This window comes from Genypterus blacodes, unplaced genomic scaffold (assembly GCF_046128005.1).
Source record: "Genypterus blacodes isolate CSIRO-AG114 ecotype Tasmania unplaced genomic scaffold, CSIRO-AGI_Gbla_v1 ptg000028l_1, whole genome shotgun sequence".
NCBI classification, from domain to species: domain Eukaryota; kingdom Metazoa; phylum Chordata; class Actinopteri; order Ophidiiformes; family Ophidiidae; genus Genypterus; species Genypterus blacodes.
In genome coordinates this window covers 3,084,586-3,111,667 of record NW_027466841.1, presented here as the reverse complement: position 1 = coordinate 3,111,667, position 27,082 = coordinate 3,084,586, and the positions used below count along the sequence as shown (strand labels likewise).

The 27,082-nt window shown below is 45.2% G+C and overlaps 1 protein-coding gene across 1 annotated transcript; it reads left to right on the top strand.

Moving 5' to 3' along the window:
• The first annotated feature begins 930 nt into the window (after positions 1-930).
• Positions 931-19,560, top strand: olfm2a (olfactomedin 2a). Its single transcript, XM_076144231.1, has 6 exons — positions 931-1,361; positions 9,227-9,376; positions 14,071-14,226; positions 15,977-16,196; positions 17,019-17,125; positions 18,820-19,560. The coding sequence occupies exons 1-6, from the start codon at positions 1,218-1,220 to the stop codon at positions 19,492-19,494; spliced, it is 1,452 nt and encodes a 483-aa protein (XP_076000346.1). The 5' UTR covers positions 931-1,217; the 3' UTR covers positions 19,495-19,560.
• The last annotated feature ends 7,522 nt before the right edge of the window (positions 19,561-27,082 follow it).

The window sequence follows — 27,082 nt, the reverse complement described above, 5'->3', positions numbered from 1 at the left end:
CCACACACACACACACACACACACACACACAACAGTGCCCATATCACTCACCCAGCGTGACGGCAAGGGGAGGGGAGCCCAAAGCCCATTGGCAGCAGAGCCTCACTGACCCCCAAATATAAAGATCCTAATCTGAATGTCTTCACGCTTTAAACGTCTCCTCATAAGCACTATTTTTAGACCGTCAGCAACACTGCAACTGGCATCACACCTGCAGTATAAAGCAGTGTGGTGATGTGGGAGCACTTCTGACAGGGTGGAGTAGATACGAGTTTGCATGAGTGTGTGTGTGCTACAGGCTGATTAAATGGATGTATGAGGCAAAATGACAGATGAGGTGTCAGACCAAGCTGTGGGCAAGAATGCCTCACCCTCACATTTAGCTGAACCACCTGTCTGTGTATCCTCCTCATCCACCCGTGGCCAACCTTTAATCTATCCCTCCGTCCATCCACCTACATGCCTAGTCCCCCATCCAGGACAGATGCAATGAAGCTGATGCTGCAGGAAAGTCTCCCGTGTTTATAAAGGGATGGATACACACATGTACACGAACACAGAGCGCAGATTGAGCTTTGAAATCAGTCTCTCTCTGATCTGCGTGCCACAGAAATGTGTGCACGCCCACATCGGGACGTGAGTCATAAAGGAACAGCCAAATGTCAGAGAAGGAGAGAGGAAAGTAAAAGAATGAATGCATGCATGCAAAACAAGACTGGCGAGAACAGAGGCTGATTGGGTGGGAATGAGACCGAGAGGCAGCCAATGCGCAGCTCTGCATCCCGAGAAAGAAAAGGGGAGAGAGAGGGAGAGAGACAGAGAGAGAGAGAGAGAGAGAGAGAGAGCGAGGGAGGGAGGGAGGGAGGGAGGGAGAGAGGGAGAGAGAAAGATAAGGGGCGAGTGAGGAGTGAGAGAGATGGGAAAAGCGAAAGGGGGAGGCGTGAGTCTGAGGCATTCACTCAGAGAGGGAAGATTCCAGCGTGATGCTGTTGGATGTGAGCTGCTCTCCTCTGTCTGATCTTTGGTCGTTCCTGTGACTGAAGCAGTGGTGTGTGAGTGTGGAGTGAAGCTCTGTGGCTGAGCTGCTGTCTGGACCCATCAGGAGGCTGACCGGCTGGTTCTTTGGCTGTGTGATCCCAGTGTTAGCAGAGCAGAGTGGGGATTGACTGAAGCCAAGGTCCGGGGTAGGGCAGGGTAGGGCCCTGCAGGCTGGAAACATGAGCGTTCCCATGTTGAAGATTGGGGCGGTGCTCAGCACCATGGCCATGGTGACCAACTGGATGTCCCAGACTCTGCCCTCTCTGGTCGGACTCAATGGGACCACAATCTCCAGAGGGGGAACCTCCGAGAGGATTGTCAGCGTGCGTAACTGGCTTGTTTTTTTAATTACTGCATGCGTGTGTGCCGTGTATTTGTACGTACATGCTTTCTATGTGAATGTAAGAATGTGAGAGAGAATGTAAGAGATTTAAAGAGTGTCGACAACAGAGAGAGAGAGCCAGAGAGAGAGAGAGAGGGAGAGACAGAGAGAGAGAGGGAGAGACAGAGAGAGAGAGAGAGCCCTTTCCCATCCTTCGGAGCAGGATATACAGATGGAGGTGGGACTGGGAGGATCTGTCTCAAGGGTGTGCTGCACTAATGAGACATAGATGATGAAGGTAGACATGCATGTGAGAGCAATGTTCCTCCAGAGCGTGAATGATGCGGACGTTTGTGTGAGAGTCACATTAAGTATAATGATGCTGAACTGTGAGCTTGTGACTGTGAGTAATGGTGAGAGGTGGAGGATCCCTCGTGTAGAGCTGTGGTAAATCACGCTCCTCGCCGGGGTGATGGGGGTAGAGGAGTGACCTAAATGGTGCTTCGGCGGACCCCATCTGTCAGTTACTTCCGCTGTGGGGAGGCTGTCAGAGGTGATGGGGGGGGGACGGGGACGGGGGGTCTCTGTGGCGTTGTGTATTGTTTTATTGTCGCCATCATACACATAAAGCATAGAGGTACTGACTGTTTAAAGCCTGTGCCTGCCTGTCTGTCTGTCTGTCTGTCTGTCTGCGTGTGGTAGCTGGAGGTGAGACAGACAAGGAGAAATATGAAGTAGGCGAATAAATGTGACGTTTCTTTCCCCTATCAAGAATCTGTTTTTATGGCGTCTTACCCATTCGGTAAATTCCCTCATTTGTTGAAATGATTGAACAAGATTGTGCTTCCCAAGAGACGCACGGCCATCTGGATGTGTGTGTGTGTGTGTGTATGTGCCTGTGCATTTTGGTGTCTGTATGTTTAAGTATGTATGCTGTTTGAGTGTGTTTAGACAGGGGTGTCTCAGGGGGTGAAGGTCCATCTGTTTGGAGAAGCGTGGACCAGTAGGTTTTATAATTCATCACAGTTCCATTTGAAGACTTTACATGTAGTTAATGTTTTTCCTTTGGAGGGAAAATGCTTTCAACCAGCTTCATCTTTATGAAAATGTTGACCTTGCATGAGGAGCATAAACACAGCTCCAGCTTTATATTTAGATCCATCTCAGCAACATCAAAATAAACAAAATCTTAGCGAAATCTAACTTCTGCACCAAGGTCAAAGTAAAATGTGATTTATTTATTTATAACACTAAATGTTTCCTGTCCATCCCGTTTCATTCCTCCTCTGTTCCTGCTAACTAGGCTCATTCTCAGTAAATCCATTCTCGCTACATCATTTACATTTCAAAATACTCAGTACGTATAATAAACCATTAGACTGTCATTATGAGTCACTGTTGCCCTGGCGACGGCCTCCATTCACAACCAAATGAAACAGAAAGGCTGCGGCTGAAGTCGGTGTCATCAAAGTTTTCATCAAAACTGATGAGCCAGTTTGATGGCGGCAGGAAACGTTCCAGCGTAACAGGCTGCCGATGGGAAACGTCTTGGCTTTGAGACAAGAATATTCTTCCCTCATCAAGGACCGCAGCCAATCAAAGTTTAATGTGAAACCGCGCCTCAAACGGCATCACTTTTAATGAGACGTTTGCCTGCCATGATCCCAGAATCTGTCCTGACTCAATGTTAAGTGTTTCAATCAAACGGGGTCTGGCTGTGCCGCTGTGATGCTGCGTTGCCTCGGCGATGCCAGTGGGCCGTCGGTGTGGCAGCACCCGTGTACGCTGCATCCACATTCCTCCGTCTGCTTCACTTGCTTTCTTCCAACCAGCTGATTGAGCATCACAGCTGACAGACTTCATACTGGCCTTTCTGTGATGGAACTGAACACAACACTGCCCGCATGCATGTGCACATCTGGAAATGTGCAAATCCGTGTTCCTTAATGAGCAGAAGAGGCACCTTAACTCTTGCACGTCCGTGGAATTGCTCTGGCTGACGACCCAAATAAGATAAGCTGCAAAGCTGCAGGCGTATGAGGCACCACAACGAACAAACGCCAGTGACTGTCTGCTTGTGTGTGTGTGTGTGTGTGTGTGTGTGTGTATGTGTTGTCTTTGATATCAAAGACAATAGGAGGACCAGAGAAAATATCAGCTCAACAGAGGATGTGCAGCAACAAATGTCCGTGCACAAAGAGCCGGTGCTCAGACCATGATTGGGGTCATCTCAGCCTCTATCTGTCTGTGTGTGTGTGAGGCTGTAAACTTTATCACACCCACACTGTGGTCCAATAAAGCAGATTGTTACGATCGATTCCTGGCTATGGATTACAGATCAAACACTGCTTGCAGGTTTTTATTTGAGCACTTTGCTTTTTTTAAGGTTTATCTCTCAGCCTTCAGACATATTTATGGGGGTTGAGCACCTGACAGATGTCCTCTGCTGGCTGCTGAAAGTGAAGCTGCCTCCCAGCGAGATGATGCTGGCAGACCTCTTCTTGAGGGGATGTCAGTCTTGTGATGTATTTTTGAAATGTTTTGATACATGAAGTACTTATGTGATGGGCAAAGCTGTATTGATCCCAGGCTGCATACTTGGAAGCCTCCCAGGCCTTTAACACAGCCTCCATTTGCCAATTTAAGTGTGTAATTACCATTTGTTAAACCTGAATGATTGCATATTGGTGATCTCACCATTCACACACTATTATAATATCCATACTTTCTTTCAATTAAATGCTGACTGTGTTGTTACAGTTGATATTCTGTTTTCTCACATTGGCTACACTGTGACTCACACCTCCCTCTTTTTATTGAGAACCAGTCATGATGGAGCTATTTTTCACCCATCTAGCAGCAGAATGGATGCCAAGTGTCTTTCAGCAGGGCACATGGCATTCACCAGCCTACTCCCTCCGCCCCCCTTTACTTTACAAACACTTCTCTGCACTTCTCTGGCCTGACCGTTGACGTTGTTCAACAGTGTCGAACCGAATTGGAACAAATTGCAGGTGCCACGTGAGCCGGACGCCATGACGGGAATTGTGAATTTCGCGCCTGTGTTGGAGTAAAGGAGAGAGAGGGGGGAGAGAGAGAGAGAGAGAGAGAGAGAGAGAGAGGGAGAGAGAAAGAGAGAGAGAAGCAGCAGGGGAGTGAGAGCAGGCAGCAGGGAGAAGGGCCTGATGAGTTTAGGAGCCATATTATTGACTGGCATCCATGCTGTGCTGATGCTGGTAATCAGTTTTCCTCGGGAGCAGGAGAGAGCAGGGACCTCGCCGAGTCGTCATTGAGTTTTACTTTAAAAACAAGCAGCTGGCCTGCGTGTTGAGGACTGAGTGAGTGTTTATGTAAAGTGTGTTTGCTTGTTTATCAGCGTGCGCGCCGTTCCAGCAATCGGCAGCAAATTGGAAAAATGAGATCTGATCCGTTGGCCCTCAACAAAGAGCTGCGAGTTTATTAACCGAGCAGGGACAGATGTTTGTGCTTCACTGTTCACCATTCATAGAAGTTAACGCTTGGCAGGACTCACTGCAGAGAGAGAGAGAGAGAGAGAGAGAGAGAGAGAGAAAGAGAGCTGTAAATCTCTTGTAAACAAAGTTGCTAGTGTAGAAATGGAGGAGGAAGCAAGATTACATCAGCGTTACCTGTTACTTTGTTATCCTTCCTCTCGCTGCGTCGGGCCTCGATGCCTCTTGTCCTCTGCTGCTCTGTTGCATTGAGTTACCTGCTGCAGTCTCTCAGCTTCACACCGTAGCGCTCGGCTCGTTCCCATATGTCAGACTCCCCGCCCGGTGCCTGTTTGCCCCTCGCGCGTGCTGCTTATGAAAGTTATAATAGACTTCCCGTCATGCTCATAAAGTAGGGAGCTGTAGATTTATGATCTCATTTAGCTCTGGCTTTACCGCAGCCAGCTCCAGGGTCGGTCTAATGAAACGCCAGAGGAAGTCCATCCTGCAACTCTTGACAGTGCAGTTGCTCTCCCGTCTAATTGGTTTAAGCCAAGTGAAATGTGTTAAGCTGAGACGTATCAACACCAGGGGTCTGAGTTTAATGTTTGATGTTATGGAGAAGAGTCCAGGTAACGGAGGACGTCACCTGCCTCTCTGAATGAACAATAGGGATGATTTGCTGATTATTGAGCATTTGGGGAATCTGAAAATGTATTTTTTAGAGTCATTCTTCTTATCTGGTCTCGTCTTCTCACCTCTCAGCAGGCGCGGCTGTGTAATGGTCGTTCAGCATCGTGACTGGACTCATCTTCGGTCTTTATTAAACTAAGCTATGGGAAATTAGAGCCACTCCTGTCTCTCCTGTCAGACTTTCTCAAACCACAGCTCCTCCTCCTCCTGTGCTGCTCCCTATCAGTAACTCTTAACCTTCCTCGCGTTGCCTGATGGGAAGGTTCGGGCGGATGTGGTTGGAAAAGTGATACGCTAACAGCTGATTGTGGGGTTTCATCCTCCTTTCAGAAGTGACACCGCGGGATGGGGCAGGGGGGGAGGGGGACCCTTGGGTGGTATAAGATGAATAAGAAACAGTAATGTAGACTTTAGCCCCTGTGTGGTTTCTTATTGTTTTTATTGCTGCTGTCATTTTCCTTGAGTGGCTTTTCCATGACAGCCAGGAATGTGAGAGCATCAAATCTGCCACTTACGTATTCAGTTTCATCCCTCACATCCAATGGATGAATTTCTGGGACACTGAACACCAAACACCTCCCCTCTCTTTCTCTCTCTCTCTCTCTCTCTCTCTCTCTCTCTCTCTCTCTCTCTCTCTCTCTCTCTCTCTCTCTCCCGAAGCCACAGTCTGCGTCTGGGAGAAGAGGATAATCCCCCTCAGACCTGACGTTCCAGCCAGGCGCCACTGGTAGCACGGCGACGATAACGCAGAGTTTCTTCCTCACCAACTCCTCAAACATAAAACTCTGAGGCCTGACCTGCCTGCCAATACACACACACACACACACACTCTGAATAACATAATTAGATGTAGAGGAAGTTGTTTTTCCACTCTAATGAAGTATCTGTATGTTAAATGAAGCAGTGTCAATGACCTGCTCCCTAGACAACGCAGACCTCATCATATTTACATAACTAAGCTCCAAAACATGTGCAAGTTTGCTTCAGTTTCCCCTCAGAGATCAGTAAAGCTTATAAGCACTGATCTACAAAAAGCTTTAGGGTCTTTCAACAACTGTCCCAGGCACAAAGAATAACAGTAAAACACATTTGCATTTTAGAATTACATCTACATTAAGCCCCTCCCTCTCCCCCTGGCTGGTCCTGCTCTCTCTCCTGCCATTGTGATGAGACAGAGGGGAGTCAGTGCAGAATGGATAGGGTGGGTGGTAATGAAATTGGAACTGATTCAAAAGAGCTCTTAATTTCAGCGCAGCACTTATGAAACATTAATGAAGAGAGGCTGAAGATGTGTTGCTGTGTAATCTCAGCGGCTCGGGGAAATGCACCAGAGAAGCCCAGCAGGCGGTTTAACATGTTGCAGATGAAGAAAGCATTATGATAATGGAGGTGACATGCTTCCGTTATTACTTATGCTATGTAACGTCCCGAAGCTGGTGTGAGAGCGACTCTGGCTGACTTTCATGCTGTCGTATAAAATATTGATGCACATTTGCACATTCATTCCTACAACGCCGCTCCCTAACTAAAAGAGAATATGTGGTGCGTAGGCAGACATCCTCCCGCATGTATGGATATGAAGTCATTTTGTTACAAGCAGGAGGAGGCTGTACATGGCCTCAGCGTGCGTGTCTTAAGTGGATTCTTCAGGCTGAGGCGAGCGAACCCGCACCTGTTAACGCCGCCGGGAATCAGCCGTAACGAGACGCCGGAGCGCCGCCGCTGTGGCCTCACCAGCCGCCGCTATCTCACGCGTGTGACAGCCGCTGTAGATCCTCACCTGCAATTCTGCATGAAGCTGCAGGATTTTCCTCCCTAACAAACCCCCGTTGGACACAGATGAGTGGAGTAGCCGCAGTTCTTATTCTTATCTAGACTCCGGTTGCATGTACGAGCACACATGCCCGTCAGCCCGAGCTACAGTAAATCACAAGTGCTGACAGTGAGTGAGATGCAGGCAGGGAAGCAGACAGAGGAAGAGGAAGCTGCTCTTGTCCCTCAGGCCATGGCAGAGAGAAATAGATGCGGTTGAAAGAGATTGGAGGAGGTTCTGCTCGGGAGGCTGCCTCTCTTTTGTCTTCAGTCTCCAACTTCAACCGGCTCACACGAGCTCCGGCCTCCGTAGATGTCTGTCATCTTTCCACCTCGCAGCCTCCCGACGCTCGATACGCTCAAAGAAAGGAAGAGAGGCGATTAGAGGAGCAGCGGATGACAGAGGAAGAGAGGAGCAGCACGTTAATACCCCTCTAGAAGAAGAACAGAGCCGTAATTTAACCGAAGCGCCACAGATTTCACCTGGAGGCATTCATGTGGATGGATGGATGCTCCCTGTTTGCCACAATGCACTATAGGTGGGTCGGAATAGGAGAGAGGGAAGGCAGTGAGTGCTGGAGGGGGAAGGGGGGTTGGGATCATGGGATTGGCAGGAATGAGGAGATGTGACAGTGAGCACATTGGCTCCCAGGGTGGTTACTACTTTACACTCCAATCACACAGTCCTCCTGTCTCCCCCAAGACATTTTAATCTGATCGCCCGAGCCAGGGAGACGAGAGTAGAGCAGAGCAGAGGAGAAGAAGAAGAGGAAGAGGAGAGCAGCACACAGAGCTTTGATTTCCAACTCTTTCCCTCCACTTACGCAGATGGGCCTGTAATTTCATCACGGAAATGGTTGCTCCCCTTCCTCGTTACATTTTCCTTTACACGCTCTGTGTGTGCGCGCGTTTGTGTGTGTGTGTGTGTCGTGTAGATGCAGCACCAGTCGACAGATCATCCGTTACAGGCCTGACTACATGTATGAGTGTGTGTGTGTGTGTGTGTGTGTGTGTGTGTGTGTGTGTGTGTGTGTGTGTGTGTGTGTGTGTGTGTGTGTGTGGTTACAAAGCACCCGGCACTACTTTTGATTGGATTAGTCAGAGAGAGAGAGAGAGAGAGAGAGAGAGAGAGAGAGATCCATCCTTCCAGCCTGGCCCCTCCTCCTGGTAGAAGGGCTACATTATCGATCCTGAACAGCTCCATTTCCTCTCTGTGTCCAAACTTATTAGATGCTCGGCTTTCACACAGCATGACTCCATCCCTCTGTTATCCTTTCATCTTTTTGAAACCCCATTTCCCCCCATCCGTCTTTGTCTTTGCTCCTCCCCCCCCCCCCCCCCCCCCCCCCCCCCTCGCCCCCATCCCATTTTAACGCACTCACTCAGTCTCCGTCGTGCCGCTGGGTTTTCCATCCCTCGGTGTTCCCTCTCTCCCTTTCACAGTGTTGTCTTATCTCCACCTGCATTCATTTCTGCTTATTTCCTCCCTCTGACTCTTCTATCTGCCGCACCACCTCCATTGCTCTCTCTCTCTCTGTCTCTGTCAATGCTAAAATTAGACTGTGTGTGATATTTGAATAGCTGGAGAGATCAATTGCCATTCACGGCCTCTGGTTAATACTAAAACTTGACGGAGGACGAGACGGAGCGATTCCGACTCTGCAGCTAACTCAGGCTGACATCCCCAACAATCAGAATATTAACATTGTATTAAAATTGACTTTTTCTTCCCAGCAAACATTGTCTGCTAAACCTTCAAACAGTAATTAAAGTCATTCGTTTACAAAGTGTTCATTCTTGTCTCTGCCCCGTGTGTTTGAGATGCCGGCTCGCCAACAACACAAACAGTCGACAGAAGCATCCAAGCGTATTTGTCTCATCTAAATGTGTGTGTGTCTGTGTGTTTGTGCAGGGATTGTACCCGAGCCCAGAGGAGGGCTGGCAGATCTACAGCTCAGCACAGGACGCAGATGGGAAGTGTATCTGCACCGTAGTCGCACCAGCACAGAACATGTGTAACCGCGACCCACGCAGCAGGCAGCTTCGTCAGCTCATGGAGAAGGTGACAGCTGCCAATAACATGTTCACTCCGAGACATAGCTGTTACCCACACACACACACACACACACACACATATTCACGCTCTCACATTGTGCTGCACTCATGTCTGATACATACTGAAGTAAAAGATTTCACTTTTTTTTATCTGACAGGAACTCAATCATGCAGACAAACGCCACAGCAGCCACAACATTGATTTCATGAAATTGTTCAGTCTGACCAATTTTGTTCAAGCTGAATGAAACAGGTTCTGTCTCAAAATGTCCCATAATTTACATCCAAGCCTGAGCCCTGTCGTTTATTTGTCTGTAAATTAAGTCAAAGTTAACAATTTACATTTGACCGACTACTTGTTGACTTTCCAGATCAAGAGTTGCATCATTTAGCAGAATATTTGTATGGCCTATATCTATATAATATCATTTTTAAACCCTTTTATATTTATTATTAGTCACTTTGATCTGCAACTCATTGTAAACAGAGGACACGCAGAGCCGCAGCATCCCACCTGCCGCTCTGTCATAGTCCCTTGAATGGAGTCAGGCGAGTGGGCGAGTGGGCCGCAGGGACAGAGCAGGTGAGGACACGAGGTCGGCCCAATAAAAGAATGGATCCATAAAGAGAGAGAGGGAGAGAGTGTGAGCAGAGGAGGCGAGGGGAGTGTGTGAGACGGGTGGGGCCGACATTGATGTGGTCTAGTGAGGAAAGGTGGTGGTAAATTGAGATGTTAAATAGGCTCACGGCCTCGATGGATCAATGAGACGCATGAATTCACATCTTGCAGTCATTCTCATTGAAGTTTGCCTTTTCCCCCGTCGCTCTCTGTCTGCTGCTTTCAGCCTCAGTCACACAGACAAGATTCACAGTCACACACACACACAGGCTCACACTCATAAACTACATGCAGCAGTGAATGTTGAGCAAATCTTTTTTGGGGGTTCACATATTTAAATGACTGTGTAAGTACTGACAGTGTTACATATCAAGTTGCTTATTGCATAAATGTGTGTGTGTGTGTGTGTGTGTGTATGCATGTGTGTGTGTGTGTGTGTGTGTGTGTGTGCCTATTCGTAGATTCTGTATATACGGTTTTTAATGTGACTGAACATCTTAAAGTCTTCAGAGCGCTGTGTGTCTCCTCTGATCACTTAAACAGCAAACTTTACTGAAAAACAAACAAGCCTCAATTATTATTATTATAATTATTCTCTATACACTCTTTACAGTGCAAACACAACACTAACTTAACTTCGAGCAATCTGCAATTGAGTAGACGATAAATGGATAAATGATCTTCCTCAAGGATCCAAAAATATCAAAGACCGTTTTTGTCTTTAATCATTAACATAAACTAGAAATGCATTTCCTGAAGAAAATTTGTGAATGCCTGAAAAATGTCCCTAACCCTAACCCAAATGAATGAAGAAGTTTGAGTGACAGCTAAAGCTCAAATCAAATAGAACATTGGACTACAGTAGATGAGGAAAATTCAGGAGCCATTTGTCGCTTTAAGACAGAAAGAGCAAAAACTACACATATTACAGTTTAACAGATGACATATTCTGAAGGAGGATAACATTAAATGTGTTTCTATGTATGTATGTTTGTGAAATATCAAAATTGTGAAAGTTATTAAGAGTTGAAGGCATTTCTTAAAATTGAAATTCCAGCTGCTGAATTTAGAGTGCGAGCCTCTAAGCCAATCAGCTTCAAGCTTCCTCAACTCTTAAAGGTGCAATACACACATATGGGAGAAATCCTTGAAATCTGAAGTATTTTAAACTTGAAATATCTGAAAGACTGTGAAATATTTGAAAACGTTGAATGGGTGCTTGAAAGCCTGAAAATGTTTGAATGGTGTCTCTGCTTTGAAGTGTGAAGAAGTTAGAAGAGCCTGAAGGCATGAAGTGCCTGAAGGAAACGTGAAGAGATTTGAATGGGTTTTAATGGGGATTATTGAGCTGACAAATGCTGCATATTTCAGAAAATATCAGTATTCTGAACAGTTTGATGTCTGAATGATGTCTATAGGTTGATGTTTGCTGAACTAGTTAAGTGCCAAAAAAAACGGAAGAAGCGATAGAAGCAATTACAGCAATAATATGGAACATTATATATCATATATAACAATCAAGGTCAGGAATATTAGTGAGTTTAGTCTCTGTTTATGTTCCACTCATGTTTTTGCTCAGACGGATCCTAATACATTCTGGAGGTAAGAAAACAGAACTGAACATGCTCCGTGTTAATCAAGTGGGGATTGTAGCCAGTTGCAAGTCGTTTCCACTGGAGTTTAACATGTCAGTGTTGCCTGACCTGGAGGCAGACTGATGAGGAAAACAGAGAAAGGAGGATTTTCCTGAGAAGCACAAAAGTGAAAGCCACAAGTTATAGACTGTGTGTCGTTGTACATTAATGTTCTCGTGTCCCCACTTGCACATCCTGGTTTGATCCCATCTCACCTGTTAGAAGTCTCACACCTACAAAGGCTCCTCCGTGTCACAGGAACCCAAGGGTGCGCTAATAATGCCAGCCAGCGTCACATCAAAAGCAGAGCTGACCCTGAAGGAGAGCAGTGCGTGTGTGCATGCGTGCGTGTGTGTGTGTGTGTAAAAGCCCACAGCATAGACATTAAAACACCTCATCCCACACTCGCCTCTCTCTCCCAATGACTCAGCCAAGATGGGAGGACACACACAAACAAGCCAAAATCGTGCATGTGGAGAGACACAGATGATAAGGTAGAGAGTGAATCACGATGCCCGATGTCAGGCAGACAAACCGACGACAGATTGGATTGAGAGTTGTGCGAGGGTGTGCAGCATGTTTCCTAGCAGAATGAGGAATGAGCGCGGCATCTCTGCATGTGTTTGTCTTTGTGTGTGTGTGTGTGTGTGTTATCAGGAGCGTTCCACAGATGCATTATCCAAACTCTAGGCTGATGGAGCGTTTAACTCAATTAACTAATTGGTGAAGGCAACATTTTTGACCTGATAACTATGGTCCAGGTCGGGCAGCTTGTGCAAAGCAAACAGTCAGCTGGGCTACGACGAGTCAGCAAACTAGGCATTTGGTGCAAAACAGACTTTATGCCAAACTGTGACCTTTGAGGGCTGCGATTGTTTTTGTTTTTGTGACAAGTGATTTGAATATATATCCACTGTGTGTTTACTGCTCCATAAAATCTAGTCAGGTCTCAGCTCATATGTATGTGTGTGCGTGTCCTGTGAATCCTGTGTACAGACTGCAGCCCTGAAGTTCTGAAACAATTCTGGATGCTGAGATGATTTCATGGCCATCATTTGAATGTGTGGGAGACGCCCGCGCGTTTGTGTGTGTGGAACAGTAGGCTGGTTGTGCAGCAACAGTGTGGGCGGTTGAGATCGTGTGTGTGTTTGCTAAATGTTGTCACTTTAATAAGAAGCGGCGATACTCATATCCATAAAACTGTGTACATTACTTGTCACAATGCTGTATAAGTCTGTCAAACAGAGTGGAGCCTCTTAATGGTGTGTTGGAAGAGGAGAATGTATCTATTGTTGTACTTCGCCTTCATATCTCTCGCTCTCTCTCTCTGTCTCACTGATTGTGGTTTTTGTCTTTTATTTCTTTTTTGTGTTATAGATTATTTTCTTTGCCCTGTATGAGCATCCAGCATTCAAGCTTTTTATTTACAGTTCAGTGCAGCTACCAGGGGACAATTCTACAACCCCTTTTTTTAGTCTGTAGCTACTATAGATAAATAAAAGTGCAACGTAACAAAATGATTGGGCCGTCACAGGCATTTTTATTAATGTAATGAACTGCAATAGCCAGAAGAGGAAGTGCAATCACCAGTTTGTGGTGAGGTGAGGTCAACGTGTGACTGCTGACACGTTTCAGGCCTCAGTGGCGTTCAAAGCAACTGCCTTCTTTGTATTATTTGTTAGTTCTTAACTGTGAGGAAAGTGCAGCGCATGATAAAGAGGTTTGGGAGGTCTGCGAAGAGAGCAATTTATACTGCATGAAGATTGAGGAGCTGCACCTCATTACAGCACTGAATTGTAGATGACATGCTGGAGCTGCAGCCCAGTATGATGAAGAATGGATGAGTACAGAAAGGCACTAAATCACTGACGCACAGAGATCCAAAGTACTCTTAAAATTCCTCTGTGCTTTGCACTTTTTGGACCTATTGATGTATTTTGTCATATCAGCTTGACCAGAGATGTTGAAGAGCTTTTAAAGTAATATCTTCTTATCTAAGTAATATCTAAGTTCTTAGCAATAGAATTATTATTATACATGTTTTACTTTAACAATAAAATCTATTTACAGTACTGCTTATTATCTCTGTTATATTGCGGAAAGATCAAAGGGCCCGTCGCCAAGGAGACCACCGTTTCTCTCTCTCTCTCTCTCTCTCTCTCTCTCTCTCGCTCTCTCTAAATCCACCACTAGATAAAATGTAAACTTTCTAAAGAATTGAAATCTATTTTAAGTTCAAACTGATCCCAATTGGAAATCAGTTCAACGACGTACGTGAGTGTGAGTGTGTATTAGTACACTACAATACTGCTACCATGTATGTATAACGCCATGTTTTCTCTCAAAAAATGTAAACTGGGTCATTCTGAACTGCAATGATTATATTTTTAACTGTGTGTGCGGGGGTTTGTGTGTGTGTGTGTGTGTGTGTGTGTGTGCGCGTGACAGGTTCAGAACATCAGCCAGTCGATGGAGGTGCTGGACCTGCGGACATTCAGAGACCTGCAGTATGTGAGGAACACTGAGAGCCTGATGAAAGTGGTAGATGGGAAGCTGAAGCTGGTGTCAGATAATCCCCGCAGCCTCAATCCAAAGGGGTTTCAGGTAATTTGTCAGTCTGTCACCTTCCAGCGACGGAGCATCCATGAGTATTATTGCCAAATGAAGGAACTGTTCACGCGGGCCATTAAATGTTGTCCTGCACTTCATGCGCACAACAAACTTGATCAGAGAAACTACAATCTCTCGCTCTTTTCACAGACAATCAAATTCTCCCTGGCTCTGCATATGGGAATGCTATATGCTATGCAAATCCAATTCCAATCCCATCTGAGTCTCTGCAGAGATCTTTTATTTGTGGCAATTCAAATGCACTTGAATTATTAAACTCTATCCCTCTGTGAGCGTTTTTTTTTGTTTTTTAGCAATATCACTTTCTTTACCCCATTCCTTCCCTCGCTCTCTCTCGCTCTTTCTTCCTTCAGTCACGCTCCTTTTCGGCTCAATATATTTAAAATTCAGGTGTCTGCTCTCAGATAACAGCCACATATATTCACATTTATCTTTAGCTTATCTCTCTACAAGCTCAGACTCAGCTGCCATTATCGGGGAGCTTTTTTGTCTTCCTGTCACTGGTCCGCCTTTCTGGGCTCCACATTTCTCACTCTCTTACAGATATTAGATGGACCATAAAAAAGTTTGATTAAAAGATCCTTTGATAAATGCTTAGAGTGTTTTACTACCGGGACCCTGCTTTCAGCACAGAGACGAGCATGAACGGCTGTGCTTCGCTTTCAGTGTGTTTTATGAAAGTCATTCCAAAAGCAGTAATGAATATGTTTACTGAATTAGCCAGTTCATCAATAACAGCTGAGACGAGTTAAAATATGCAAACGAAATCTATCCCAGAACTTGTCTGCATGCAAATCCGCATTCCACTACAGAGAAAAAAGTCTAAAATCGCAGTGTTGGACCAGAGTAGGTTGGCTGATGAATGCACACAGCTCAGAGTCGCCAATGGCAGAGCATGGGAGATTAACGAGACCAAATTTTCGCAGCTTGAAAAGGGGAAAATGAGATTTATGATGTGGCGCTGCAGGGTTGAAAGCTGCTCCATCACCAGATTTACGATAAACCTTAACAAGGAGGAAACAGCCCCTCCTGTGGCGACCACATTTTATTGATACACCTACTTCTCTTCAGGGCTTTATTGATATACCCTCTGAGCGGGCAACCTGGCTCTCCTGCTGCTTCTTGCACTCCTGTCTGAGGACACATTGTTCTCTCCACTTCCAAACCTATGATGAGTCACAGAATAACTTTGCACCCGGCAACAATGTGCTCCATGCTGTAGACAGAGGCTCAATCATGTGCAGCAGGTCTGGAGGTGCTCAGAGACACATTTGGCCACACTGAAAGCAAAATGTGAATTCGCTTCATTCCAAATTCTCCTATGGAGTAGCAGCGACATAAATGAGGATAAAACTTTACATGCGGATCTCTCCAAGAAGCAGCCACAAATCAAACAGGCGGCAGACGGCTTGAACAGCACAGTACATCACCGAAAAGCACATGAATGAGAAAATGTGTTTAGGATTATTTGTATCAGACATAAATGTGAGAAGACTTTATGTCTACAGGACAGAGCCAAGGAGTCGGGGAATCTCATTTCTATGTGTATATTATTTAAATGTCAGGTCTAAAGTATCTTGTCACAGTCCCCAATATGAGACTCATGACTGCAGGTGCAGAGGGAGAACAAATCAACCAGCTCCCAGTCACAATATGAGTTCCTGAGAGATGAAACAATAATCCATTGCAACCGTGGAAGACTGAAAGCTTTGTTCCTTCACAGGAGTTGAAAGACAAGGTGACCCAGCTGCTCCCCCTCCTCCCCGTGTTGGAACAGTACAAGACGGACGCCAAGATGATCCTGCGTCTTCGGGAGGAGGTGAGGAATCTCTCCCTGGTGCTGATGGCCATCCAAGAGGAGATGGGGGCTTATGATTACGAGGAGCTGCGGCAGAGAGTCCTGCTGCTGGAGACCAGACTGCACTCCTGCATGCAGAAACTAGGTAGGGGGATATAGGCCAGTGTTTGTCTGTGTGTGTGTGTGTGTGTATGTGTGTGTGTGTGTGTGTGTGTGTGTGTGTGTGTGTGTGTGTGTGTGTGTGTGGGTGGAATGCTTCATTTAAAAGTATTATTATTGCACTTAATGTTTATAGGTTCTGCAGCGCAAATGGGAAATTAGGGTTTCAACTGAGGTGAATAATCCTTGTGTACATGGTCAATATTTCCACTATGCTATGTAAATTATGTGCATAAATTAAGCAAATTGGCCGAATGATTCAATGAGTAATTAATCTTGTTCTTGTGTAATGTGTAATTGTAAACAGATCATGTCACATCCCACATGCAGCATATGTGATGAGTTAACAGAAACGACCACATCTCTCAGTCAGATAATCAATTGTTACTTGGACTACTATTTTGTACATTAAAATGCAAATCAAATACAACTTCAGGATACTTCAGTGTTAACCTGTATTTGTGCACTGTTTGAGATTCAATTACACCTTGAACCTCACATTTTACCTCCTTTCTAATGGGGAAATCCATCATTAGATCCAAGTCCGGTGGAAATGGCAGGTGCCACAGCTGTTATACAATACATATGTCATTTGTATACTGTATGTGCAAAACTGAAAAAATAATCATGAAAAACCCTGTGAGCCCAAAATTGACCCTTGTGGAACACCATATTTCAGATCAGTTTGGTCTGACCCTCAAAGAGTTTGTTTTGTGTGATGACATTGTCACAGTATGTATATAATCTGTCATGTCCTCTTGGGCATGAAGACAAACAAACGTCCACTTATCATGTCTTTGTCCTGCAGGCTGTGGGAAGCTCACTGGCGTCAGTAATCCCATCACAGTGCGGGCATCAGGGTCACGGTTTGGTTCCTGGATGACAGATACAATGATCCCCAGCTCAGACAACAGAGTGAGTCTCTCTGCTTCTATGCTGACCTATTGATCTTTTGTCCTAAAAATCCCCTCTGCCCAACTTTTCAGATGAACACACCTTTAAAGGATTCAGTAAAACAAAAGTTTTGGTCCAGACAGGCCAAGCTCATTCCGATACCCTGTGATGGAAATAAATATATCACTCAGAGCGGCGCTGTCATGATGCTTCGGTGACTGATTGACTGTTTTGCCTAAGTAGGGCTCCTCGTGAGCGCCGTAGGAGCAGAGACAGAGAGGGAAATTGGCATGGATAGCTGAGTCACTGATGGATAGCAGCCCTTTCCCTCCTTCCTGTCTCCCCCCTGTCACTACTAGTCAATCTGATTAATCACTTCATCATCAGAGGAAGAAATTAATGGGTTGATGGGGGTAAAGTTTTCTAAATCACCACGGTAATTACCTGTGGACCTTTATGTTATGGCCTCGGCACTGCTATGGCCCGGGACTGCTGTTACTATAGCGCCGCTCCTATATATGTATATATATTCTATAGGGTCGGGTGGGGGAAGAGCGGTGTGTTGTTTTATCCATCCGTAGGGAAAATGGAAACAGATGAAGTTAAAGAGGAGAGATGCGGATGGCCTTTGTTATCTCCACTCTGAGTCATAACAGGCTAAATGCATATTGCCAACAGCAAAGGTCAATTTATTTGATTGAATGCCCCCAATGCTGCCCTTAATCACCTGGCTTACTGAGATCACATTTGTCTCTGAATCAATCATTCATCCTATTAATAGCAGGAGAAATCACCAATATCACATTAACACCTCTATCAATCATCCTGATCATATTTGGGAAAACGTCAAGGACTTTGTGCATCCTCACATAAAAAACGGAGCCCATAAGCAAATACGTTGACGTCAATTTACCAGAGCCCAAGCTTCCCTCAGCTCCCGCCTCCTTCCTCATCCTCCTCCTCCACTTCCTCCTCCTCCTCTTCCTCAGCTCTAGGGACTCATTTAGCAGGCAGAGGAGAAACAATGCCTAATGCTACATAATCTCCCCCTTCTCCATAATTCAGATGCTGCTCTAGCCCCCTGCTGGACTCAGTGCTGAAGCAAGTGTCAGTTCCACACCCAGAGAAGGGAAAAGAGATGATGTGCAGAGGGATTAAAGTGAGAAAGCTACATCTTAGCTAAGATACCCTTGATATGTTCAGGGCAAAATAAATATCTAAGCTGACTGCAGCTTAATTGAATCAATTAAAAGCTGAACTGTGTCTCAGCGGCAGCATTGAGGGAATAAGATGGGAGATGCCGCCAGAGAGGGGCCATGGCTGTCAGTGGACCAATCCACTGAGAGTGCTTGAGGAAAAAAGATGGAGCTGCTAAACGAATTGATTTTCTGTAAATGTGGAGTGGAGAGGCCAGGGAGCAAAGGCAGCAGTTGACTGTAAAGCTCCAGCAACGTCTTCACTCCCACATACAAGAGAGATCAATAGTTCTGCATACATATCCAAATACGAAGGTGCACACGCTGATGCTGACACACTCGTACACACATGCTCAAACAGGCAGAGATTCTCCACACACACACTTTGCTCGGGGCATTGCCACATAATGAAAGACGAGTCTGACATTCTTACACACACGTTCTCGCAGAGGACCTTAGCACAACAGTCTTGTCTCCTCCTATTTGCTGTCATCCACATGTGAATCCTTCCCTCTGCAGGTTTGGTCCATGGATGGTTACTACAAGGGACGGCGCGTCCTGGAATACCGCATCATGAGCGACTTCATGAAGGGCCAAAACTTTGTGCAACACCAACTGCCGCACCCCTGGGCCGGCACCGGCCATGTGGTCTACAACGGCTCGCTGTATTACAACAAGTACCAGAGCAACATCATAATCAAATACCACTTTCGATCCCGGAGCGTGCTGGTGCAGAGGAGCCTGAGCGGGGCCGGATACAACAACACCTTTCCGTACTCCTGGGGCGGCTCATCCGACATCGATCTGATGGCGGATGAGAACGGCCTCTGGGCAGTTTACACCACCATCCCCAACGCCGGGAACATTGTCATCAGTCGCCTGGAGCCCCAAAGTCTTGAAGTGCTGCAGACTTGGGACACCGGCTTCCCCAAACGCAGCGCTGGAGAGTCTTTCATGATCTGCGGCACGCTTTACGTCACCAACTCTCACCTCGCTGGCGCCAAGATCTATTTTGCGTATTACACCAACACATCGAGCTACGAGTACACAGACATCCCCTTCCACAATCAATACTCTCACATCTCTATGATGGACTACAACCCCAGGGAGAGAGTCCTGTACACCTGGAACAATGGACACCAGGTGCTCTACAATGTCACACTGTTCCAGGTTATTAAGACTTCTGGGGACTGACAGGCCTCAGACTGACCCACTCAAATAATGCTGTGATCGTTGTTCAGGGTATGAGAAAGGAAGGTGAGGGTGGGTGGGAGGGTGGGAGGTTGATTGGGGTGCTGGGCGATGTGGGTGGGGGCTTCAGTGTAATAAAGGGTATAGGCTTGGATTTTTTTTAAGATCTTCATAGAGTGCTATTATTCACATTCTGAGAAACATCCCGCCAGAAAGGTCGACAAAGAGGACTGAGCGCATCTCTTTTATTTTTTCTTTATGTGATGAGTAAGCATGGTTCCTTTTATTCGTGATGAGAAATAAATATCATTTTACCATTTACGACGTTGTATTTCATTGTCCCTTTGTCTCTTTATTCAAAATAGAATCCAGGAATCCAGAATTTCAGTCACATTTCCAGCTATATTAATCCAGCGCGTGTACATAAACATGGCAACATCCATCCATCCGTCCTCTTTGTCTGATTATCCTGTGCAGCGTTGCGACGAGCTGCATCCCAGGGTAGAAGTCAGCAATCACAGTGCTGATACAGTGAGACAGACACAAACATTCCACACCCAGAGGCAATTTCAGTGTTTCCAACTCACCTAACTCGCATGTCTTGGGAGGTGAAAAGAGACCGAAGCGACACAGACAAACGCCAAACGAGCAAAGGGAGAGTCAAACCCTTGGACCATCTTATTGTGAGGAGGCAGTGTAAACCATTTAACCTGCCAAACGCTCAATACACAATTACTGCAGGCAACATGTGAGACTGCTATCAGACGAGGCTATTCAGAGCTGCATTAACTCATCAATATCTTACAAAAAGTTCATCCCAACCAGGGATGCCAAAAAAGCTTTTATTGTGACAGAATGTACACGTCCGCAGAAGAAGGAGGCTTCGGGGCTTGAATTATGATTTGCATCTCAGCTGAATCTTCAAACCTGTCTTTGCATCTATTTATTCTTGGCTTTGGGAAAATGAATCCAGAATAATATTCCTGGAGCCACATTGTCATTCTCCGGCTTACACGGGGCAGTTTGGCAGAGAGACAATGGTGCACTGTGCTGTCATTTTCATTCCTTTCATTTATAAGCCTCACGGAGGTTCGTCTCTTCTTTCCAGAGGCTTGTGTGTTGGATGCTTAAGACATAAAATAAAATGGGAAGAACCACTTTTTCCTTTTTTTGGGGGGGGGGGGGGGGGGCTGTGTAACCATGGTGATTCTTTTTCTAGGTGACCTTTCTATCAGTAAAGTGCTGAGCTGAAGAGGACCCTGATGAGTTCATACACAGAAGCGGTTGACATTTAAAGCACAGTACAACACACAGCAATACTGCCCATACAACTTAAAGTGAAGAATAAAAATACATGGAGTGGAGCAACCAGGAATTTTATTACAATAAATCCAATGTGAAGCCAGTTACTGAAAATATCTAAGATGCTGTCACACAAAAACAAACTAACATTGACTGTAGAAAACAAGACAATGTAATGTAGTTTAATGAAATGTGAGGAAAGCTGTTATGGAAGAAGCAAATGTATTTCAAGGTAATTCACAGCAGAAAACTGTTCCTCTCATAAATGACTATAAAGAAAATGTGACAGTCACACACAGTGACACAGCCGAGCCTGTTTTATATTGTATATACCTTTTAAATAAGACGTGGGCTGACAGGATAGTACCGAAGCAAATGAGGCACGACTTGGTAAAAAAAAAAGGAAGATGGGCCCAAACTTTTCAGTAACATGAGACAAGTCATGAACGTGACGAGCGCACGTAGCAGAAGCAGTAATGATGATGAACAAAATAAACAATACGGTCAGTCAGCTAGAAAGATTCACTCGTCTGAAAAATGTGAAAGCGACATTAAAGAATTCATGTCCGCTTATCAAGCACAGCGAACTTTGACCCCAGAAGACAGAAATAGAAACAATAGGATATGTGTTTTTGTCCCAGTAGTAATGAAAGATGAGAAAAAAGCTCAAGCTCAGAGTCCAGGGCCAGAAAGTCGCATAAATAGTCATGATAACAATAAAAATTAGGCCACACAAACAACCGGTATCAAATCAATACTGTATATACCGTAAATATTGTATCATTGCGCTTCAGACCTTTTGTACAATTTAAAGCTCCTGCTGCTACAGCGACTCTCACGCCTCAAGAAATCCTCCAAGTTTAAATTGCTTATTGTTAATTCATTCTATCTCGGCTATATTTGCTCTGTGCAGCAGTGAATTTCATGAAACAATGAAAGTTGAGCAGTTACATCTCAGTATCGAGTCTGAGGAGTGCAAACAGTGAGCTATGGTTCTAATCCAAAAAGTTAACGGCAGCAAACTGCAGCCTCATCGGTGGAGACGGACGAGGGACGGGAGTGAGACAACAGTGACCACTAAAACCAGGAGGACGGAAGACAGAGGAATAGGAAGGATCATAAAAAAGCCACTGTTATGGTTCTCTAAATGTTATATCATCTATATATACTTTAATTATCTGGTGAAATATGACAGTAATGAAGCTTTGGCCTTGGGGACGAGAAGCAGGAAGCGGTGAATGAAGCATTACTGACAAATGAATTTAATAATCCTGAGCTGATATCATCGACTGTGACAGATTCAAAGTGACATAGTGAGATAGTTAGAAAATATTATGCAGGCAAATTAGTTTCTGATCAACATCACTCACGCTATGATGTTCAGAAAGCATGCAGCACCTCTAATACGGCCATCAATACTAATTACGATGATCAAAACAAACATAAAGTCTAGCGTTGTAACACGATATCAAGTTACAGCACATCAACTAAAATGTGAATAAACCTGCAATAATCAATATTTCTGCTAGAATCTCTGTCTCAAATAGCCGTGTGTATGTGTGTGTGTGTGTGTGTGTGTGTGTGTGTGTGTGTGTGTGTGTGTGTGTGTGTGTGTGTGGCGCACAGCAACAAAGTCCAATTTCCGATCTTTGAATTTCTGTTGTGTACATGTTGGATTACAGCATCTGGTTGAAAGTGGAATGAACTTCTGCACAACTTGTCTAATATAACCTCTATTAACTTTACAGGCGTGCCGGTGGTCAGCAATGACTTTGCTGGAACATTTTCTCAGCACAAAGTTGTTTTGATCCCCGAGGAAAACAAAAGGACCGGAAATTTAAATTAAAGTCGGTGTGAATAATAAGCAAGCAAACCTGTTTTTTTATTTAGACAATGTATTGACCTGCAGGAATCTCTCAGCACAAGCAGCCGGCGTTAAAGCAAATGAGCGATCCGGAGGAGAAGTAGAAAACAGATCAGCATAAGTGGCTATAAGCGTGCGTTCTCACATGCACTAGAGCTGATTGAGAGCCAGTATGGCGGCGATAGAGCGACTTTGATAGAGTGCACAGAGGTGAGCGGCATAGGCTGCAACATGGAGAGAAACACAGACTCAAGACTCAAGAAACACATCCAGCTCCCAGCTTAATCATGCAGCCGGAGGAGTTCATTTGGATAAGAAATGCAATCATCTCTGAGTTTGCAGCTGCTCCTCAGACGCTCCTGAAAGACATTCGTTTTCCCTTAATCAATACATTAGCAAGCTATTAGTCTGCCAGCGCTGTTTGCAAATAGAGCCAAACATGCAGGTGTGTGTGTGTTTATCTGTACGCCAGGCCGACTCGCTTTTCTTTCTTCTGTCGCGTCGCTCATCAGCTCCTTCATCCACTCCCACGTAGAACATTGCTTCCTCTCCTCCATATTCACAATACACAATATTCCTTCAACTTCCTGCCCCTTGTGGTGACATTGGAGGCCTTCAAACGACTCTTTGAACACTTTGTTTCCTCATGATTAAACATATCCCACACTTGTTCTCTCTGCATGTTTGAAGCGACGGCGCCCGGGTGTGGAGCAGGAATAACAAGGGCGAGAGAGGGTGGAGGTGGTTTTACTACGCTCGTCTCCTCAGAGAACCATGCTTATTAATTGGCTCTTTAATTGTGTTTTGAGCTTTCATTGATCCAGCGCTCTCATCCCTAATCTCATTATCTACTGTTTAGTGAAGCACAGTAAAGTTGAGTTATTCTGGGCTCCGGCTGTGGGTCATTGGCTTTTATAACCCTGATGTCCTGACATCGTACACCTCATTGAGGCAGTAAAGATTTAGCTTGAAACATTGTACTGCAGGATCCCTCCGATCTTTATCCTCTTTCTGTAATTACGACGCTCCAGCAAAAAAAGCAGCGGCGCTGGTGGAGCCCTGGTGAGCAGAGGGGACGAGGAAACATAAATACAAATACAGCCGCAAGTGACATGGAGCACAGTCCAAACACGATAAGTCAATATGAATGAGACTTCTGGTAAAAGAAAAACAACGTTTATTAGGCCCACAGGAAGCCTAGTGGCCTGAGTGGGGAGTGCAGCGTGGATCAGAGGGTCTCAGTGATGATGCAGGGAAGATCTGCAGAGGATCAAAGTAACTGCAACTCTATGGAAATGATGTAATTGGGGCAAATATTCACAAATATAATGGATTGTCTGCATCTGTTCTGCATGAGCATCAGCGAATGTTCACACATGCACACCGGTGTCTTGTTGGTGAGGTAGACGTAATATGTTGGTTGTACTTGCACTTAGGTGTTGTTCTGTGCTGTATTTTAAGAGCAGCGCGTTAGTGAGGAGGAAGCATAAAGAGAAAAGAGAGTGTAACCCTCCTGCCCATCAGCAAACCCAATTAGGCTGAAGATAATTGCAACAAGCTTTAATGTGATCTGTACTTATCTCAAAGAAGGAAACACTCGTAATCCCTCCAGCCTTTTTCACACTTTCCTAAGGATTTGTCGTGTGCGTTACACCTGAGCGTGTATGTATTCAAGATGTATTCAGATAATGTGTGTCTTATATAAGATGATGTGAGACTGATATGGGAATCAGTACTATTAAGTTTGCATATGAAAGTAGAAGATCTATCCAAGCGTCCTTTATTCATTTTACAGTTCCATCTTATTTGATGGGTGTGTAGGGGGATTATTGTCCAACTCCAGTAAAACACAGATCCTTTGTATTCAGTGCAGCAGTTGTATGCAGGTGAGAGTTAAAGTCACCAAAGCAAACTCTCATTCCAAGCAGCCGTTACATGCAGTTTGCTTCCAAGCTTTAGGAGCAACCCAGTACAACATGTGTCCTCTAAGAAAAGGTTCCCCACATGCTGCAGACCAGATTTGACAGTCGCCCCGGGTCAGTTACAGCAGAGAAGATTCGCTTTAATATGTGACTGGTGAATATTGATGAATATCTGTGAGAATGTCTTTGGTTGCCCACTGTTTCCAATCTACAGGGAAGAATTCCCATTCACGTCCTGAATGAGAAGCAGAATCTTGATTTTCTCTGACACACACACGTGACAAATGTAGCCTAGATGGCCTCGGTAAAGCAGCTGCTCGCTATAACTGCACCATTACTCTCCACTGAGGACACAGAGGGACGCCTGCTGGGAGTTGTGGACCTTAATCCAGGTGCCCGTCGTCTGAGCTGAAGATGTGGCCAAAGTCCTGAAGGCAAATTGCCATAAATGTAAACAGCAGAAGAAGAAGAAGATGAAATCGAACTATTGTCCATTACATCACCAACACTAACGCAGTTATCAAAAGATGAAGACGTAACAAGCAAACCATCCAAGGAAAGAGTGTGTATATGTGAATATTCGTGGATTCATCTGAGGAAACCTTTCTGTGTCACTGCTTCGTCACGCAGGAGACAGATCAGAGTCCTTCAGGGACCCGTCGGCCCGTTGGAGGCAGCACCGGGCCACTCTGCCTTTATGAGCCTAACCTAGGAACACCATCTGCATAGGCGTGCAGCAGAGACGTCCTCCACAGCTGGAGACGGACTTACCACAGCGAGGATGTAACGCCAACAAGCTGATGAACTGCACAGGAATCTGAAAAGGCATTAAGCTGCAGGGTTATTGTGTAGCATTTGTATTGAATGTACAGAATCTCTGCAGGCTTTAATTGTGTCTTTCCTAAAGGGGTCCATCAGAAATGTTGTTTCCAATAAAAACAGCTTTATAGGAAATCATCATTCATCAGACTATAGTGGTTAAGAGGTAAAGCTAATAATAACAGCATCAACATTTAAAGCTTTCATTTGCACTTAAACTTCCTGACTGTGTTCATCTACGTTTGATGACACACTCTTGCTCTCATATGGACCAATGGGATCGCCAATGCCGATGGAGCACAATTACGCGGAGAGGAGAGTGAACAGGATTGGTATCACTCCCCCGCAGAGTGTTTTTGCCTAAACACACCCTGTACTTTAAGTTTCTGTTTAATACAGGACCAAAAAGCAGCTGACAAGTGAGAACACAGTAAAAAATATTCGCAGCCTTCCTGTTTTCCAGTAGGTGTGTATGTGTGTGTGTGTATGTGTGTGTTTGTGTGGATGAAAGAGAACATTGGAGGTGCAGAAGGATCCTCTGCTGGAACATACCAACTTGAAATGCTGCTCTTTAAATTAGCAGGTTGAAGCGAGAGACGAGTGCGAGTGTGTGAAGGAGACAGATGGAGTGACAGAGTGAAATCCAGATGAGGTGAGAACACTGACAGATCACAAAGCCTCAGTGTGTGTCAGCTGCTCTCTCACCCGGAAGATCACAAGAGACGGAGGAGAGAGAGAGAGAGAGAGAGGAGACCAAAGTGATTTCCTCTTCCTCATCTGCACCCCAGATCCTCATCCTCTTCCTCTCTGTGTTCCATCATAAATATGGAAGATTTCAATGAGAAAATGAGAAAAACAGGAACAGAGACCAGCGAGGACAGAGACAGGAGCCGGTCCACTTCACAGACCTGCATCAAAGACAGAGCGCGGTAATTGAGGAAAGATCAAAGGGCCAGTCTCTAAGGAGACCTCTCTCTCTCTCTCTCTCTCTCTCTCTCTCTCTCTCTCTCTCTCTCTCTCTCTCTCTCTCCCCTCTCTCTCTCTCTCCCCCCTCTCTCTCTCTCCGCCTACATTAGATTTTGCTCCATCTTCAGACGTCTGTGTGTGAGTTTACGTTCCTGCCATAAAGCTGATGTATAATTCATAAAATTCATACCTATAGAATAGAATATGAATGCAGGTTTAAATGCCGCATTAATCTTCATCATTCACACATTCATAAAAATGGGTTCACCATTCTTCACACATGGGTTAAAACATATTCAGGCTTGACATTTAATAAGAGTTTATATATTTATTTATGTGAGAATCCACAGGAACCTCAACGTGAAATCACAGTGGAAAGAAAAGATGGATTTGTGTTTGTGTGACGATTCTTCAGACTCCTTCAGGAAAAATTCCTCTGGTAGTGTTTTGGGTAAACAGGGACACAGAAACACTGTTTTCATGAATATGCAGAGACATTAGAATGTTTCCACCAGAGATTTGTTGCCTTTTGTTTTGTTCCTCCGCTGTGATGCAACAGTGTCTCACCCCTGCCACCTCCAGAGCAACACAAAGTAAAGGTAATTAAAAACAGTCACATCAGCCCCACCCATCCATAAACACCGCCGGCTGCACACACACACGCACACACACACACACACGCACACGCTGTGCAACATTAATATGCAAATTGAGGCTG